Genomic DNA, 15337 nt, shown 5'->3' with positions numbered 1-15337 from the left:
TGGCCCTCTGCTGCGTGTGCAGCCGCTGCAGCATGGCCAACGTTGAGTTCCACCTGGTGGGCATGTCACAGATTAGGCGGTTCTTGGGCAGGTTAAACTCCTTTTGGAGGTCCGTCAGCCGAGCACTGGCATTATATGACCGGCGGAAATGCACACAGACTTTCCTGGCCTGCCTCAGGACATCCTGTAAGCCCGGGTACCTGCCCAAGAACCGCTGCACCACCAAGTTAAGGACATGAGCCAAACAGGGCACATGGGTCATTTGTCCCTGTCAGAGGGCAGAGAGGAGGTTGGTGCCATTGTCGCAAACCACCATTCCTGCCTTAAGTTGGCGTGGCGTCAACCACCTCTGAACCTGCCCCTGCAGAGCTGACAGAACCTCTGCCCCAGTGTGGCTCCTGTCCCCCAAGCACACCAGCTCAAGCACCGCATGGCATCTTTTGGCCTGCGTACTTGCGTAGCCCCTTGAACGCCTACGGAGCACCGCTGGTTCCGAGGAAGAGGCCATGGAGGAAGAAGAAGAGGAGGGGGTGGAGGAGAGAGGTGTGTCACAATCAGCATTTTGGAGGCGTGGTGGCGGAACAACCTCCAACACTACTGCACCTTGTCCTGCATCCTTCCCAGCTGCCAGCAGAGTCACCCAATGCGCCGTGAAACTTAGGTAACGTCCCTGTCCATGCCTGCTGGACCATGAGTCAGCGGTAATATGCACCTTACCGCTGACCGCCCTGTCCAGCGAGGCATGGACATTGCCTTCCACATGCCGGTAGAGAGCCGGAATCGCCTTCCGTGAGAAAAAGTGGCGTTTGGGTACCTGCCACTGAGGAACCGCACATTCCACAAACTCACGGAAGGGGGCAGAGTCTACCAACTGAAAAGGCAGCAGTTGAAGTGCTAGCAATTTTGCCAAGCTAGCATTCAACCGCTGGGCATGTGGATGGCTGGGAGCAAACTTCTTTCGGCGGTGCAGCAGCTGGGGCAGGGAAATTTGCCTGGTACAATCTGACGTCGGTGTACCAAAAGCAGATTGCCCACAAGTACTTGGCTGTGACACACCTAATTCTACACCTTCATTCCTCTCACTGCAGGTCTCAGAGAGGACTGAAGGTCTAGTGGGGTTGGAAATCTCAGCTGATGAGGAGCAAGGAGAGATCCTCTTTGTTCTTTGGTGTGGGTCTTTTAGATACGCTTGCCAACGAACTGCATGGCAGGTCAACATATGTCTGGTCAAGCATGTGGTACCCAAGCGGGAGATATTTTGGCCACGCGAGATACGCTTGAGACATATGTTGCAAATAGCAGCGGTGCGATCTGATGCACTCGTCTCAAAAAAGGCCCACACCAAAGAACTTTTTGAATAACGCGCAGAGACTGCAGCGCCCTGCACATGTGGAGCTTTGGGGTGTGATGCAGTCAATGTGCTGCCCTTAGGCTGGCCCCTGGAGGGCATCCTGCCTCGTTGGTGATGTGCTGCCGCCTCCTCCTCCTCCTCCTCCTCCTCCTCCTCTCTCCTATCAGGCACCCACGTTGAGTCAGTGACCTCATCATCCCCTCCCTCCTCATCACTGGAGCAAACCTGGCAGTATGCTGCAGCAGGGGGAGCATGACTGCCAGATTGCTGTCCTTCTTGGGCACCCCCTCTGTCCGCGCTCATGTTACTGCCTTCATCGAGCTCAGTATCGTCATCAGAGCCTTCCAAACGCTGGGCATCCTCCTGGAGCATGTACCCAACACTGTGGTCAAACAGTTCGAGGGAATCCTCATGAGGACATGGTGGAGCTAGGGAAGGAGTCACTGATGACATTGAGCTGAGGGAAGAGGCCGCTGCTTTGCCAGACAAAGCACCCTGGGCATGGGTGAGAGAGGATGAGGAGGATGAGGACGGCTTGGTCATCCACTCGACCAAGTCTTCCGCATGTTGCGGCTCAACATGGCCAGCTGCCGAAAAAAAGGCCAAGCGTGTCCCATGGCCACGTGCTGATGAGGATGCACCGTCTCCACGACCAGCACTAGACACAGAGCCTGCTTGCCCTCTCTTATTGGCTTGTGACTGTCTGCCTCTCCTTCTTGGCCTTCCAGACATACTAATGGCCTGTAGCTGCACTAAGCTGGGATAGAACACCTGTAATTTTCTTCAAGTAGCTTTATATACTGTAACCAGACAAGCCTGCCTGTCAGTAGGAAGATAACAGGAACGGATCTAGCTGAACACTGTGAGCAGGACGCACTGTACTAAATGTAAATAGTCTAGCTGCCTGACCGTGGTACTAATAGGATCAAATAGAACACCTGTAATTTTCTTCAGGTAGCTTTATATACTGTAACCAGACAAGCCTGCCTGTCAGTAGGAAGATAACAGGAACGGATCTAGCTGTACACTGTGAGCAGGACGCACTGTACTAAATGTAAATAGTCTAGCTGCCTGACCGTGGTACTAATAGGATCAAATAGAACACCTGTAATTTTCTTCAGGTAGCTTTATATACTGTAACCAGACAAGCCTGCCTGTCAGTAGGAAGATAACAGGAACGGATCTAGCTGAACACTGTGAGCAGGACGCACTGTACTAAATGTAAATAGTCTAGCTGCCTGACCGTGGTACTAATAGGATCAAATAGAACACCTGTAATTTTCTTCAGGTAGCTTTATATACTGTAACCAGACAAGCCTGCCGGTCAGTAGGAATTTAACAGGAACGGATCTAGCTGAACACTGTGAGCAGGACGCACTGCACTAAATGTAAATAGCAGGAACGGATCTAGCTGAACACTGTGAGCAGGACGCACTGCACTAAATGTAAATAGCAGGAACGGATCTAGCTGAACACTGTGAGCAGGACGCACTGCACTAAATGTAAATAGCAGGAACGGATCTAGCTGAACACTGTGAGCAGGACGCACTGCACTAAATGTAAATAGCAGGAACGGATCTAGCTGAACACTGAGCAGGACGCACTGCACTAAATGTAAATTGCAGGAACGGATCTAGCTGAACACTGTGAGCAGGACGCACTGCACTAAATGTAAATAGTCTAGAAGATAACAGGAACGGATCTAGCTGAACACTGTGAGCAGGACGCACTGCACTAAATGTAAATAGCAGGAACGGATCTAGCTGAACACTGTGAGCAGGACGCACTGCACTAAATGTAAATAGCAGGAACGGATCTAGCTGAACACTGTGAGCAGGACGCACTGCACTAAATGTAAATTGCAGGAACGGATCTAGCTGAACACTGTGAGCAGGACGCACTGCACTAAATGTAAATAGTCTAGAAGATAACAGGAACGGATCTAGCTGAACACTGTGAGCAGGACGCACTGCACTAAATGTAAATAGCAGGAACGGATCTAGCTGAACACTGTGAGCAGGACGCACTGCATTAAATGTAAATAGTCTAGATAGAAGATAACAGGAACGGATCTAGCTAAACTGAATACAGTGTATATATATATATGCAACACCTGGGATGCATATATATACACAATACACTGTAAGTGCAGCTAACTGACTGACTGTTCTGCCTAATCTATCTAACTCAAATCAAATGACACTGTCTCTCTCTCTCTCTATCTCTCAGCACACCGGAACACACACTACACAGGGCCGCCGTGCAGGCGGCCTTATATAGTGTGGGGTGTGTACTAAATCCCCTGAGCCATAATTGGCCAAAGCCACCCTGGCTTTGGCCAATTACAGCTCTCTCTACTGACGGCGCTGTGATTGGCCAAGCATGCGGGTCATAGTGCATGCTTGGCCAATCATCAGCCAGCAATGCACTGCGATGCCGCAGTGAATTATGGGCCGTGACGCGCCACACGAATTTAGCGCGAACGGCCCATAACGTTCGCAATTCGGCGAACGATCGAACAGCCGATGTTCGAGTCGAACATGGGTTCGACTCGAACACGAAGCTCATCCCTAGTTACCACAGCATGATTTAACAGACCTTAGCATGTATAGCCTTTTAAAAATAATTATCTATAGCACAATATATAGAGCAACATAATTAGTTTTTTACATTTAAGAACAGATGTCTACTGAAGATTTTCTCCTAATGAAACCACCTTGTGAGAACTACTTATAAATATAATCAAAATCAACAGCGAAAGTATATTTTGGCTACTTTATGTTTTAAAAATATTTAATATGCTGCCAATTTCAACGGCACATAAACAACACATTCAGCATGCTGGGTGTTGAGCTCATAATAGGATTAATTTAAAGTCCATAAAAAAAAGTGCCTAATACCCAACAGTAGTCAGGAAATTGTCATATTATTTCACAAAAGCAATCCAACCTTTCTTGAGTTATACACTGACTTGCCTTAGGGCTCATGCACATACAGACTAGGTTGACCACTGGCCGTGGGAAAACGCAAAATGCATCAAAATTGCGCCACAATTTTACAGCGATTTTGCAGCTGCGGTCAAAGCGTTCTTATCCTGAATGTGATTCTTTAGCATTCAGGGGAGGGAGGTTTAACCTCCTCTAACCGCAGCAGCTTCTAAACTCTTGTAAAAGCCTATGTGTGCATGGAAACATAGGCTTTTGTGGAGTGGATTTTTGGAGCTTTGGCAAAAAAAAAAAAAAAAAAAAACCCCAAAAGCTCCTAAACTCAAGTTTAGAAGCTGTAGTGTACATGAGCCCTTAAAACTATGTTTCAAACATTATAGTGCAACAATGGGTAGGCAATAGGTATTGCTCCGAGCAGCCAGTGAGATCCCAGTAAAGGTAAAGCTAAAGCAGGTTACAATTTATTTCCTTGTTATTGGTAAGACACTCACTTTATTGCAATCAGCCTCTTAAAGCCTACTCCAAGACACACACATATATATATATATATATATATATATATATATATACACACACACACACAATACAAATACAATACAAAGCCTACAAAACAAAGTTAAGTGTGAATGCAGCCTACAACAGTAAAGAAAATGCTTATAACACCTATTTTTCTGAAATTTAAAAAAAGCAAACATGTTTATGAGTCAAAATATCTATGCAAAAAACACACCACCAATTAATTTTTATGTACCTTGTTACATAGAGTATGAAAAAAACAGGCACACTAGCATTGTTTCCTGTGCAAAAGACATATCTTCATGTCCTTACAGACCCCTGATGAATAAGATTTTTTTCTAAATGCAATGGAGATAGAGGGAATAGCACCATGGACTGGTTGAGGATGCAAAGACTGTTTAGCAGAGTTATTCACAACATTGCTGCAATCTAGCCAGTTAGGATCTACTGATAAATTATTCTCTTGCCAATATGCTCATACTACTGTGTGAAAACTGTAAGTGCAATAAGAGTGTTTAACAATAGTGTTTTTGAAATACCACAAAAAAAGGGACACTAAAATAAACAGTTTTTTTTCAGGGCTTTAAAAGCCATGTTGTTAGCAGCAATAACATTTAAATAGCTAAAAATGATATTGCTGGCATATGCATGGGAACAAAAAACACACTTTCGACCAGCTGCAATGAGCTAAGTCACTTATTCACTTTTATACTACTTTTTGAAAATTAAAATAAATTACAGGGTACACACTCAAATAAAGTTACCATCAAAACAAACAGCTGTGTCAATGAAAACAGTAATTTATTTCTGTGAAAGTATATATTTGTAAGACAAAAAAGAAAGGTCGGTTGAGGAAAAAAAAGATTGAAAGATGGTCCTGCGGGGCCAGACAAGAGCTATGGATTATCACAGAACCAGACATGTTTATATCTCACATTTAAATTACTGTCGGCTTTTAATAATAAAATAGCTAACTTCAAGTTATTTAGAAAACATAGTGGCAGGTGTGTTTTGCAAGTTGATTTTATGTTCTTATTTAAAGATAATTTTCCTCTGAGAGCAATGGGTAGTAAGTTCATTAATAGAAGACAGCGGTAATTTAGGGGCACTCTACAGAAGATTTGCTTGCATCTGCATGAAACATTCCCAGGTCACTCCTTATCTGTCGGAGTTATCTAGTGCGTTACTTTGCAAAATTCTTTAATCACCCATACTGATGGATTATGAGAGTACAATAATCAAGAGGTCCTTGTGATAATGATTAGGATGAACTCTGTGTGCTTCAATTCCTGGAACAAACACACTTATCTCATTCTAATACTTGCAATGATCTAATGAAGGCACAAGAGCCAAGTATATATCTCTCCCTTCTATTTGAAGTAAATTGCAAAGGCATCCCAGTGTTTTTTTCACAGGAGTTAAAACCCAAGCCTATCCCAAACTTTTTGTTTTAGTTTTAAATACAGTAGATCAGTGATAAAACCTACTAGCGCTATTTAGTTACTAGCTTTGAACAGAATATTAGCTGGAAGAGGAGACAATGGGAAATCTCTCCAATGAGGGCAGGCAGCAACAAAAACACTACTTCTGCACTAGAGATGGGAAAGGTTAGAACCTCAGTGGGGTGTAATTTGATGTCTACTGTTCCCCTCATTTTTTGTTCTGTTGCCACATGGACAGAATTTGAACAAAAATTCCCCAATGTGGTCACAAAACAGTAATAAAAATGGTCTGAAATGCTAACGTTATATACCTGGATCAACACTGCAAAAAAAGTAATGCCCTTTTAGCTTTGAATCACTGTTTAGGACCACACTCCACATCTACACCACAGCAAACTTCTAGTTAAAGGTAAAATCTAAATAGCTGCATTTCGATTCTACAGAAAATCCCTCTTACCCCTTTAGCAAAGAACAAATAGGCCTATCAAGGCTGCATGCCAACACTGCTTTTTGTAAACAGACAACAATCCTCTACATGGGGCTCTTAGCACTGATCAATTGTCTCACTGATCAGTTGTCTTCAAATGAATAGAAAGCAAAAGCAGCACTTACGACAATGCAAATATAATGACATGAAATTAGTTAAAGAGGAGTTCCACCCAGGGGGGCCATCAAAAAAAAAAAATGAAAAGTCAGCAGCTACAAATACTGCAGCTGCTGACTTTTAATTGGGCACTCACCTGTCCCTGGGTCCAGCGATGCGGGGGATCGAAGCCCCGCTCGTCCCCCCCCCTCCGCTCGTCGGCGCCGGCATTTCAACGGTGGGCGCCGGGCTGTGGCTTCACAGCCTGGCACCCACTGCACATGCGCGAGCGGTGCAGCGCGCCGTGATTGGCCGCTCAATCACCTGGGACCTGTAATGGGTCCCAGATGATTGACAGGAGGGAGGGTGCAGAGCGGAGCCCTTCCTGTGCCTGGGGGGGAAGTGATGTCACCAGCCCAGGCAAAGGAACAGGCAGACTACGAGGGATCACCTAGCAACAGGCATTTAGAGGTAAGTGAAAAAAAAAAAATCCAAATGTTTTTTTTTTTTTAGAATTTTTCCAGGTATTTTTGTTTTTTGGGTGGAACCCCACTTTAAGTACCCAGCTTAAACCAAAACCCAGCCATCAAAAAGGGGGCCAGATAAACTTAGATTGGAAATTGTTGAGGAATGTGAATTGAACGTAAATGCGAACTGTTGCACATGACATCTTAGTTTAACGAACTTCATGTCACATAAACTATTATTTCACAGCACATAAAATGTATTTGGCACACAGTAGAATGTGTATCAGCTTTGTGGCATCATCCTCCTAGCACACTACTGCCCAATTCTTTTTCTCATGTTGTGTGCCATTATTTATTTAGTCTAGATTGTGAGATTTTTTGTGTGGAAAGTTGCACATTGGATTTTTTTCTTACAATTGCCACACTATTTGCATCTTTCAATTCAAACCCTTCAATGTGAACTATTATTTGGTGCATACAGAAAAAAAATCAGGTTTCCATGCACCAAATATTTGGCGCACCAACAATAGGTTATCTGGACCATTACTTTTAACATACTGCCAACTGGCAGGATAGTCTGAACTGTTAAATCCAAAAAGAGATCACAAAAATTAGAAAAAAATTTGGCTTTTCGTTTCTCCACTTTTTTGTGTCATACCGATACAAACAAAAGAAATAAACATGAAAATGCCTAAACATTTGTGATCGCAACAATTTTCTGGGCGAAGTGGTGCATTATCTGACAGAAATGCAGGGGTGCCAATATTTTTGGCCATGACTAGATATAAATTTATATATATATATATATATATATACACACACACACACACACACACACACATCTACTGGTGAACATGAACGTCAGTTCCAAAAGAAGGAGGTATATTGGATTCATTGTTTGGATACACTGTATCCTCAAGGACTGAATCTCCCCAATACATGGGATGACAGATGTAAGTGCACTTCTACTACACTATCACATAGGGGTACACCACATCCATGGCACAGGAGGCAGGTTAAAGCTGCTTGTATATGCCAGCATTCAGCAGCATTAGAGTGGAACCCATCTTCACCCCTATTGTACCAATCCCCACCCCTGCTTCTTTAAATAATTGGGCTGCAGCACCACCCCCTGAAAGGACCAGAGCTTTTCAAAGCATTATAAGTAAAAAAAAACATTATGTGTAAAAAAAAATATATATCAACCTTGGATACTAATAAGAGGTATACGTATCATATATCTACAAACTCCACATTATTATGTACCTGAAAGCTAAATGAGTCTCTTCCTTGTGAGTGGGACCCTGAGTGCCGATACCATACCAGGCCCTCATCTATGTCCTTTTGTGTGAATGAAGTGGTTGGTGTGGCAAATCTTCCATCAGGCAAACGCTGCCAGCTATCTGCAGGTCCATCAGCAGACATAGGGGCCAAAAGCACAACTTCACCTAAAAAAAAAAAAAAGCAATTCTATGTCAATTGACTGGTTTAGGAAAAAATAAAAATGCATTTTATCCATGGGTATAAGGGACAGACTATAAGGAACAGGGGATGAAGGCTGTTGAAGAGCTGCATGATATGATAGATCATATACTCATAATTGTTGGCATTACATTAGGGGCGAGAATATATTCAAAGCCAATTATAACAATTAGCTAGCTTCTTCCACTCCAATGAGCCATAGTATGGATGTTTTGCAAAGAGAGGGAGAAGACATTTATCCACTACAGCACTATCTGCGCCTGGTACAAGACACGAGTGACTATTATTGATCATCTCATGAGCTAGATAAACTTTCTTGATGAGATTTCTCTAAATAAAGCACATGTAGTAGACATTACAGGTAATATATGCAATGAAAAACACAAATATGTAATACATATAATATTCCTCCTCAAGACATTTATTTTCCAGATATTCAGTCATGCTAACATGTACTCCAATCCAATAACTAAGTGGCAAAAAGAAAGCCACTTTCCATTTGTATGCTGTTGGAAATGTATGTGAAATACAATCATCTCAACAAAAAGCTTAAACGCCACTTCTGAGATTTCGGTTATCTGTGTAGTTGCTTCTTTCTGAACACCTGCATTATACACCTCTCATAAGAATAAAGTAAAGCAGAGGTTTCCAAATGTACATGTTTCCTTATAACATTCAATGCTATTATTACATTGTCCCCAAAGAGTGTTTTAAAATTCAGTTGCTGCTTTCAGCTTTGTTATTTGGTGGTTGTGGCAACATCTTACCAGCTTCTTAATTTCTGCATTTTTTTAACAACTGTTGTATTATGTACCTCTCGGATAAATCTAAGCAATGTTCTTCTAATTTATATGATTTTCAAAAAGCGTAATTATTTACAGGTGTTTAAATACCATCAGCCCCTGTCCTCAAGGAGCTTACAATCTAAGGTACCTACTACACAGCCAAACATACACATACAGGAGGCATGTCTTTATAGTTTGGGAGGAAACTCATGTGAGCACAGGGAGCACATGCAAAAGACCATGCAGGTAGTGTTCTGATTGGGATTTTGATCCAAAGATCCTAGTGCTGCAAGACAGAAGTGCTACCTAGAAAGCCACCGTGCATTATTTGTGATACTGAAGTGTTACATATACTGTCTTTTTGTGGACAAACAAGACTTTTCTTCCAAGAATTTATGTTTTGTTCACTATTTATTTTAAAAACAACTTTATATTCACAGGTTTGACTGGTGACAAGGGAGTGGGGGGGGGGGGGTGAGGCTGAGTCACATTGTGTGTGTGTCAATAGATGCACAAAGTGTGGCTCGGGAGTAAGCTCGCATGAATACCCCGCCTAGCAAGCGGCTGAGGAGTTAGGAGCACTGGTGGGGGACCCCAGAAGAGAAGGGTCGGGGCTGCTCTGTGCAAAACAATGGCACAGAGCAGGAAAATATAACATTTGTTACTGAAAAAACTGTCAAAAAAACATTAAACCAGAAGAGGAAATACAAGGGAGACCTCTGTATATGGAGATTTTTGAGCACAACACTGACAGTGTAATAAACCAGCTACTGCAGAGCGTGAACTGCTAATGTAATTGATACAATGTTTTAGAGGAAATCCTCCACAGATATGCAACAGATCACTTAATGTCAACAATGAACTTCCATCTCTATAACACTGTATACATTCTGTAAAGCCAGAGAGCTTTTGTGTTAAAAAAAGCAATATTTGTGCTATTTGTGCTAGGCAATGTTTTGTGCGAGTACAGGAAGAGGAAAGGCATTGGGATGCTGGGGTTCTTTTCACTACGTCAGCGGCTCTTGATTGCAGGGCAAAAAATTAAAGTAGGATAAAGAAACTTTACAAGAAGTCCTTGATAAAATAAAGAGGCGGGCAATTACATGGCAAATTAGGTTTAATATTGAAAAATGTAAAGTAATGTATTTTGGGGCTAACAACATGAATGCAAGTTGCTCACTAGATGGAGAACCTATGGGGGGAGGTGGGGAGTAGGAGCAGAAAGTTTCACGATGTATCTTCCATAGGCGTGGCACTCTAAATTGAAAGTGAGCTTCACTATAAGACCCACTACTCGGACTTCCAGGGGAGCCACACCTTATACTGCCACGGGCAGCCATGACTTATATAAGTAAGCTTGTACAAAGGAAGAGCAGCATCAATCGTGGCCTCCCAGGACAACACAGCAGGAGAGTCTGACAAGCTCCACTGACAAGTATTTCTTTCTTTAGCTTTAGATGATGAGAGCATTGCTCATTCTCATGAAGTCCAAGCAAGGTCAGTTCATATGAAACAGGCAGGGACATTTGTAATCGAATGTTAATCAATTCAAAAACATCAGGAAAGGGAATGATCTTGGGACAATCCTAGAACATATGCAAATAGGTTCCCAAGTGTAGCTGGCAGTGAGGACAGGTAAGATCTTGCTCTGGATACAGCCTGTGGAGTTTTATAGGGGTATAATAAATTCTATGCAAAAGTTTTATCTTTATAAGTTTGTCCCTATTAAAAAGGGTATTTACTCAAGAGATAAGACTATAATTCTACCACTTTACAAAACTCCACATCTTGAAAATCCTGTCCAGTTCTGGTCACCAGTCCTAAGGAAGCATGCACTGGAACTGGAGAAGGGAAACAAAGCTAATACCAGGACTGGAGGACCTCAGTTATGAGGAACAACTACAAACATTAAACTTATGCTCCCTGGAGAAGATTCCAAAATACTATTTCCAACACACATATTCCCCAAAAATGTCTGTGTGTGTAGATGGGTGCTGCAGTGACCACTGAAGATAATCAGATGATAAAGGTAGACAAAAAAAGATGGGATTTTATAGGGCAAAGCCACAGATAAATGGTTTAAACTCAGCGGTTATGTATAAGTGTGGATCAGGAAACAGAAAAAAATATTTTTTAAAAGTCTAGAAGGTATAAGACAGGAAAAATCCCAACGTGTTTCAAAATTTTAATCGTATTCTTCTTCGGGGGCACATGGTTATATTATAAAACTTTTCTACGGATGTAGAAAGTTACAATTAGACCAAAAAATCATAATCCAAAATATATATATATATACACTCACAAGGGAACTTGCAAGGCCTCAAAACATTGTTTTTGCTATAATGATGTGATTGCTGAATAAATCTTTGGACCCGTTTTGAAGATTTATGGTGTGCTGGTGACATTCTCTCTCCCTGGAGAAGAGACGCTTAGGAGGAGATTTGCTTGCAAAATACAAACCATCTGAATGGTGATTCTAACACAGGGAGAAATCTTTTTAGTCTCAGGTTGCTTAAGAAGCTACATGGCCACTCAATGGTGTTGGATTGGAAGTGGTTTAACCTTAAAGGATAGCATAAATTCACCTTTTGACAAAAAAATAATAAATGCACATTTTTTGCAGGTGAAGATCTGCAGATCTGTCATTGTATTGGCTTGCATACATTCTAACAGGAAGAATAAATGAACTACCACAGCGCTCACAGCAGTTCATTGAAAACTACAGGTCGCAAAAGCTGTCGGACCTTATAGTTTCCCATTCACAGAGCGTTGCCAGAGTCCCGCATGGCCGTGTTTTTATTTTTTATTTTGACAGCTAGCGGGGGGGAGGAGGGGAGAAGATTATCCTGTCACAGCCGGGGAGTGGGAGGTGCTGGGGCCGGTGCATTCATAACATGTTACACCCCAAATATGGGTGTAACATGTTATGAAAGGTGAACTTATCCTTTAAACTGCGTAAGAGTCTCTTTACTGTCAGAGTGGTAAAGATGTGAAATTCCCTTTTACAGTTGGTGGTGTCAGTGGGGAGTATTGATAATTTGAAAAAATGTTTAGGCGTGCATCTTAGTGAATGCAATATACAAGGATATGGGAAATGTTAGTGTCAGGGCCTTGATTTAAACCTGGCACCTCTGCTGTGCTTGGAAATGACTCTTCTTGCTGAGCTATCTGAGATGCTGGACAGCACCCTGTCTGATCCATTGGACAACCCTGCTTTGTGCCTTGACTTCTGCTGAACCTTGAACTCTTTGCTCCTCCCATGAACTTCGTGATTTAAAGTGGATGTAAACCCACTCTCATCAATTATAAAGTACTGCCATAGTGCTGAACTATAAGGATATACATGCCTCTATTTGGAGCCCCCAAAAACTACTGGTTCAGTGGGCGGGTCTGTTATCTGGTGCGGTGGGTGAGTCGTGATGCCAGCAGACTCCCTGCCCACCTCTACACTCCCCTTGGCCAGAGCGCGCACAGGATAGGCAGAGTGTGTTCTGGGTAAAAGCAGAGCGCGCTCACGGCCCCCCGTCACTTCTGCACACATGGATGTCCAGTGACAGTCGGGGATGATCTGTTCAGAAGGGACAGCTGTGAGCACCGATCTCCCTGCATGGCTTTTCATCATCTGCTTCTCCTTCTCTCCCTCCCACGGCTTTCACCTGAAAAGCCATGCAGGGAGATCGGTGCTCACAGCTGTCCACTGTCCTCCGTGTCTTCCTTCTCCAGCATGCTGTGTTCTCCTCCACCCCCCCTTTTTCTCTGGTCCCCACTGTAAAAGTGTCACTCATAATGTAGCTGGACCTCAGTTGACAAAAACTTTATTGTTTCCTGCAGGGTAAATCCTGCATTGCACCACACATTTTGTAGCCTATTATGGTGTTCAGGCACTCGCTCACAATGTTCAAACAGCTGTACCTTAGCTGCAAACTGTCAAATGTTTGCTGCAGGTTTATTTATGCTCTATGTCTCCAAGTTTGAGGCTCAGTTCAGTGCTCTAGCAAGCAAAATATTTGTAGCTATTTATCTCTCAAGTAATACATTCTAAATTTTATTTCAAGAAAAAAATGTTTCTTCCTCCTGTATTGCAGCCTAAGCAAGCCGTCTACATACTGTCTAGGCACTGAACAATACTTGTGGTGATTTAATTAAAATGCCTTTTTGAATATAAAACCTGCTTTGTCTCACTCTTGCATTTCAGCCTTACTAATCTGCTTACATATATTCCAGCCACTGTATAATATGTGTGGCTATTGTCTCTTAAATAATACACTCTAATGTTTGTTTGAGGATAAAAGCTGCCTTATCTTTCCCTCTTGCATTACTCCCTAATCAAGCTGCCTATATACAGCCCAGTGACTATGCTATTTGTGTCTGTTTTCTCTGAAATATTACACTCTGATTTTTATTTTAAGATCAAATCTGTCTTTTCTTTTGCCCATACACTGTGGGCTAAAGAAGCTGCTAACATGTTGCCCATCCACTGTACAATATGTTTGGCTGTTTTCTGTCAAATAATACACTCTCATTTTTATTTCAGAATACAACCTGCTTTCACTCTCCCTCTTACATTGTGGCCTAATGATGCTGTCCAAATACTGTCCAGCCACTATGCAATTTGTGTGGATATTGTCTCTGAAATGATATACTCTAACTTTTGTTTTAGGATAATACCTGCCTCATCTCTCCCTCCTATATTGCAGGATAATGAATCTGTTTTCTTACTGTCCAACCAATGTGCAATATTTATGGCTATAGTGTCTGAAGTATACACTCTAATTTTGAATAAGGATAACAACTGCCTTGTTCCTCCCTCTTATATTGTGGCCTAAAGAAGCTGCTAAGATATGGTCCAGTAACTGCACACTATTTGTGGCTATTGTCTCTGAAGTTACACATTAAAATTCTTAATTAAAGATGTAACCTGCCCTGTCTCTACCTATAACACTGCAGCCTAACCAAGATGCTTGCATACTAGTCAGACACTGTTATTTATGTGTTGTTATTGGTCGTTATATAAGTTTGCAATTTTCTAAATTTAAGCAGGGTTCAGTGAACACCTTGCAAACTGAAAATAGGCACATTCACTCATTCCTGGTTGCTATAGTTTAAAAATGTCATTTTGGTATGAATAAATACAATTGATGATTTCTGACATCTTCCATTAACTTCCCAATTAGTAGTTACCATATTTTGGGCGTTCACTTGTAATTGTGTATAAGATTTCAGAGTCAGCAGCACCAAATGCCCTAGACTGCAGCAGTCTGCTTGAAATCTGAAGCATTCCTCCCTCTGGAACCCATACAGCAGAGTTTAATACAAGCTGAAGTCCTCCATTTATCTGTCAGAGAAAGAGAAAAAGAGAAATCAGTTCATCATTCACATTTAGCTATGTTAACTTTGCTGATTCAGGCTATTTCTACATAGAAAAAATGTATTCATTAAAATGCTAATTATAAAACTTTTCTGTAATCCTTGCTAATACAGCCAATCCAAGTTCCAGTGAATACATTAAAATAACTTATAACTGTCCTTAGTACTTTATGCTTTGTTAAAGGACAACCAAGCTTCAATTTATATGAATGCTAATCAAAACTCAAGCTCTAAAATAAGGATAAAGTAGATGGCAGACTTATTAAAATTCAGCTCCCAAACTCCCTCACCCTAGGCTAGGCTCACATGGTCTCTGCAACCAGAAGCCACAATGAGGCCTAGACGTTTGACCCAGAACTGAAGTGCCAGAGGAATTTTTCTTGCAAACTGCTCATACAA

General features: G+C 42.1%; 1 protein-coding gene across 1 annotated transcript in view; it reads right to left on the bottom strand.

The window, feature by feature from the left end:
* The window catches only part of FRAS1 (Fraser extracellular matrix complex subunit 1), an 830295-nt gene that overhangs the window by 216370 nt on the left and 598588 nt on the right, over positions 1–15337 (bottom strand). The window contains exons 30-31 of the mRNA XM_073597432.1: positions 14753–14906; positions 8571–8752 (exon numbers count right to left, since the gene is read on the bottom strand). Coding sequence (XP_073453533.1) covers positions 8571–8752; positions 14753–14906 — 336 coding nt within the window. The remainder of the gene's footprint in view (positions 1–8570; positions 8753–14752; positions 14907–15337) is intronic.

The sequence above is a fragment of the Aquarana catesbeiana genome, linkage group LG01, assembly GCF_042186555.1.
Source record: "Aquarana catesbeiana isolate 2022-GZ linkage group LG01, ASM4218655v1, whole genome shotgun sequence".
NCBI classification, from domain to species: Eukaryota; Metazoa; Chordata; class Amphibia; order Anura; family Ranidae; genus Aquarana; species Aquarana catesbeiana.
Note: the sequence above shows the minus strand (reverse complement) of the source record. Positions and strands in the feature narration are given on the sequence as shown.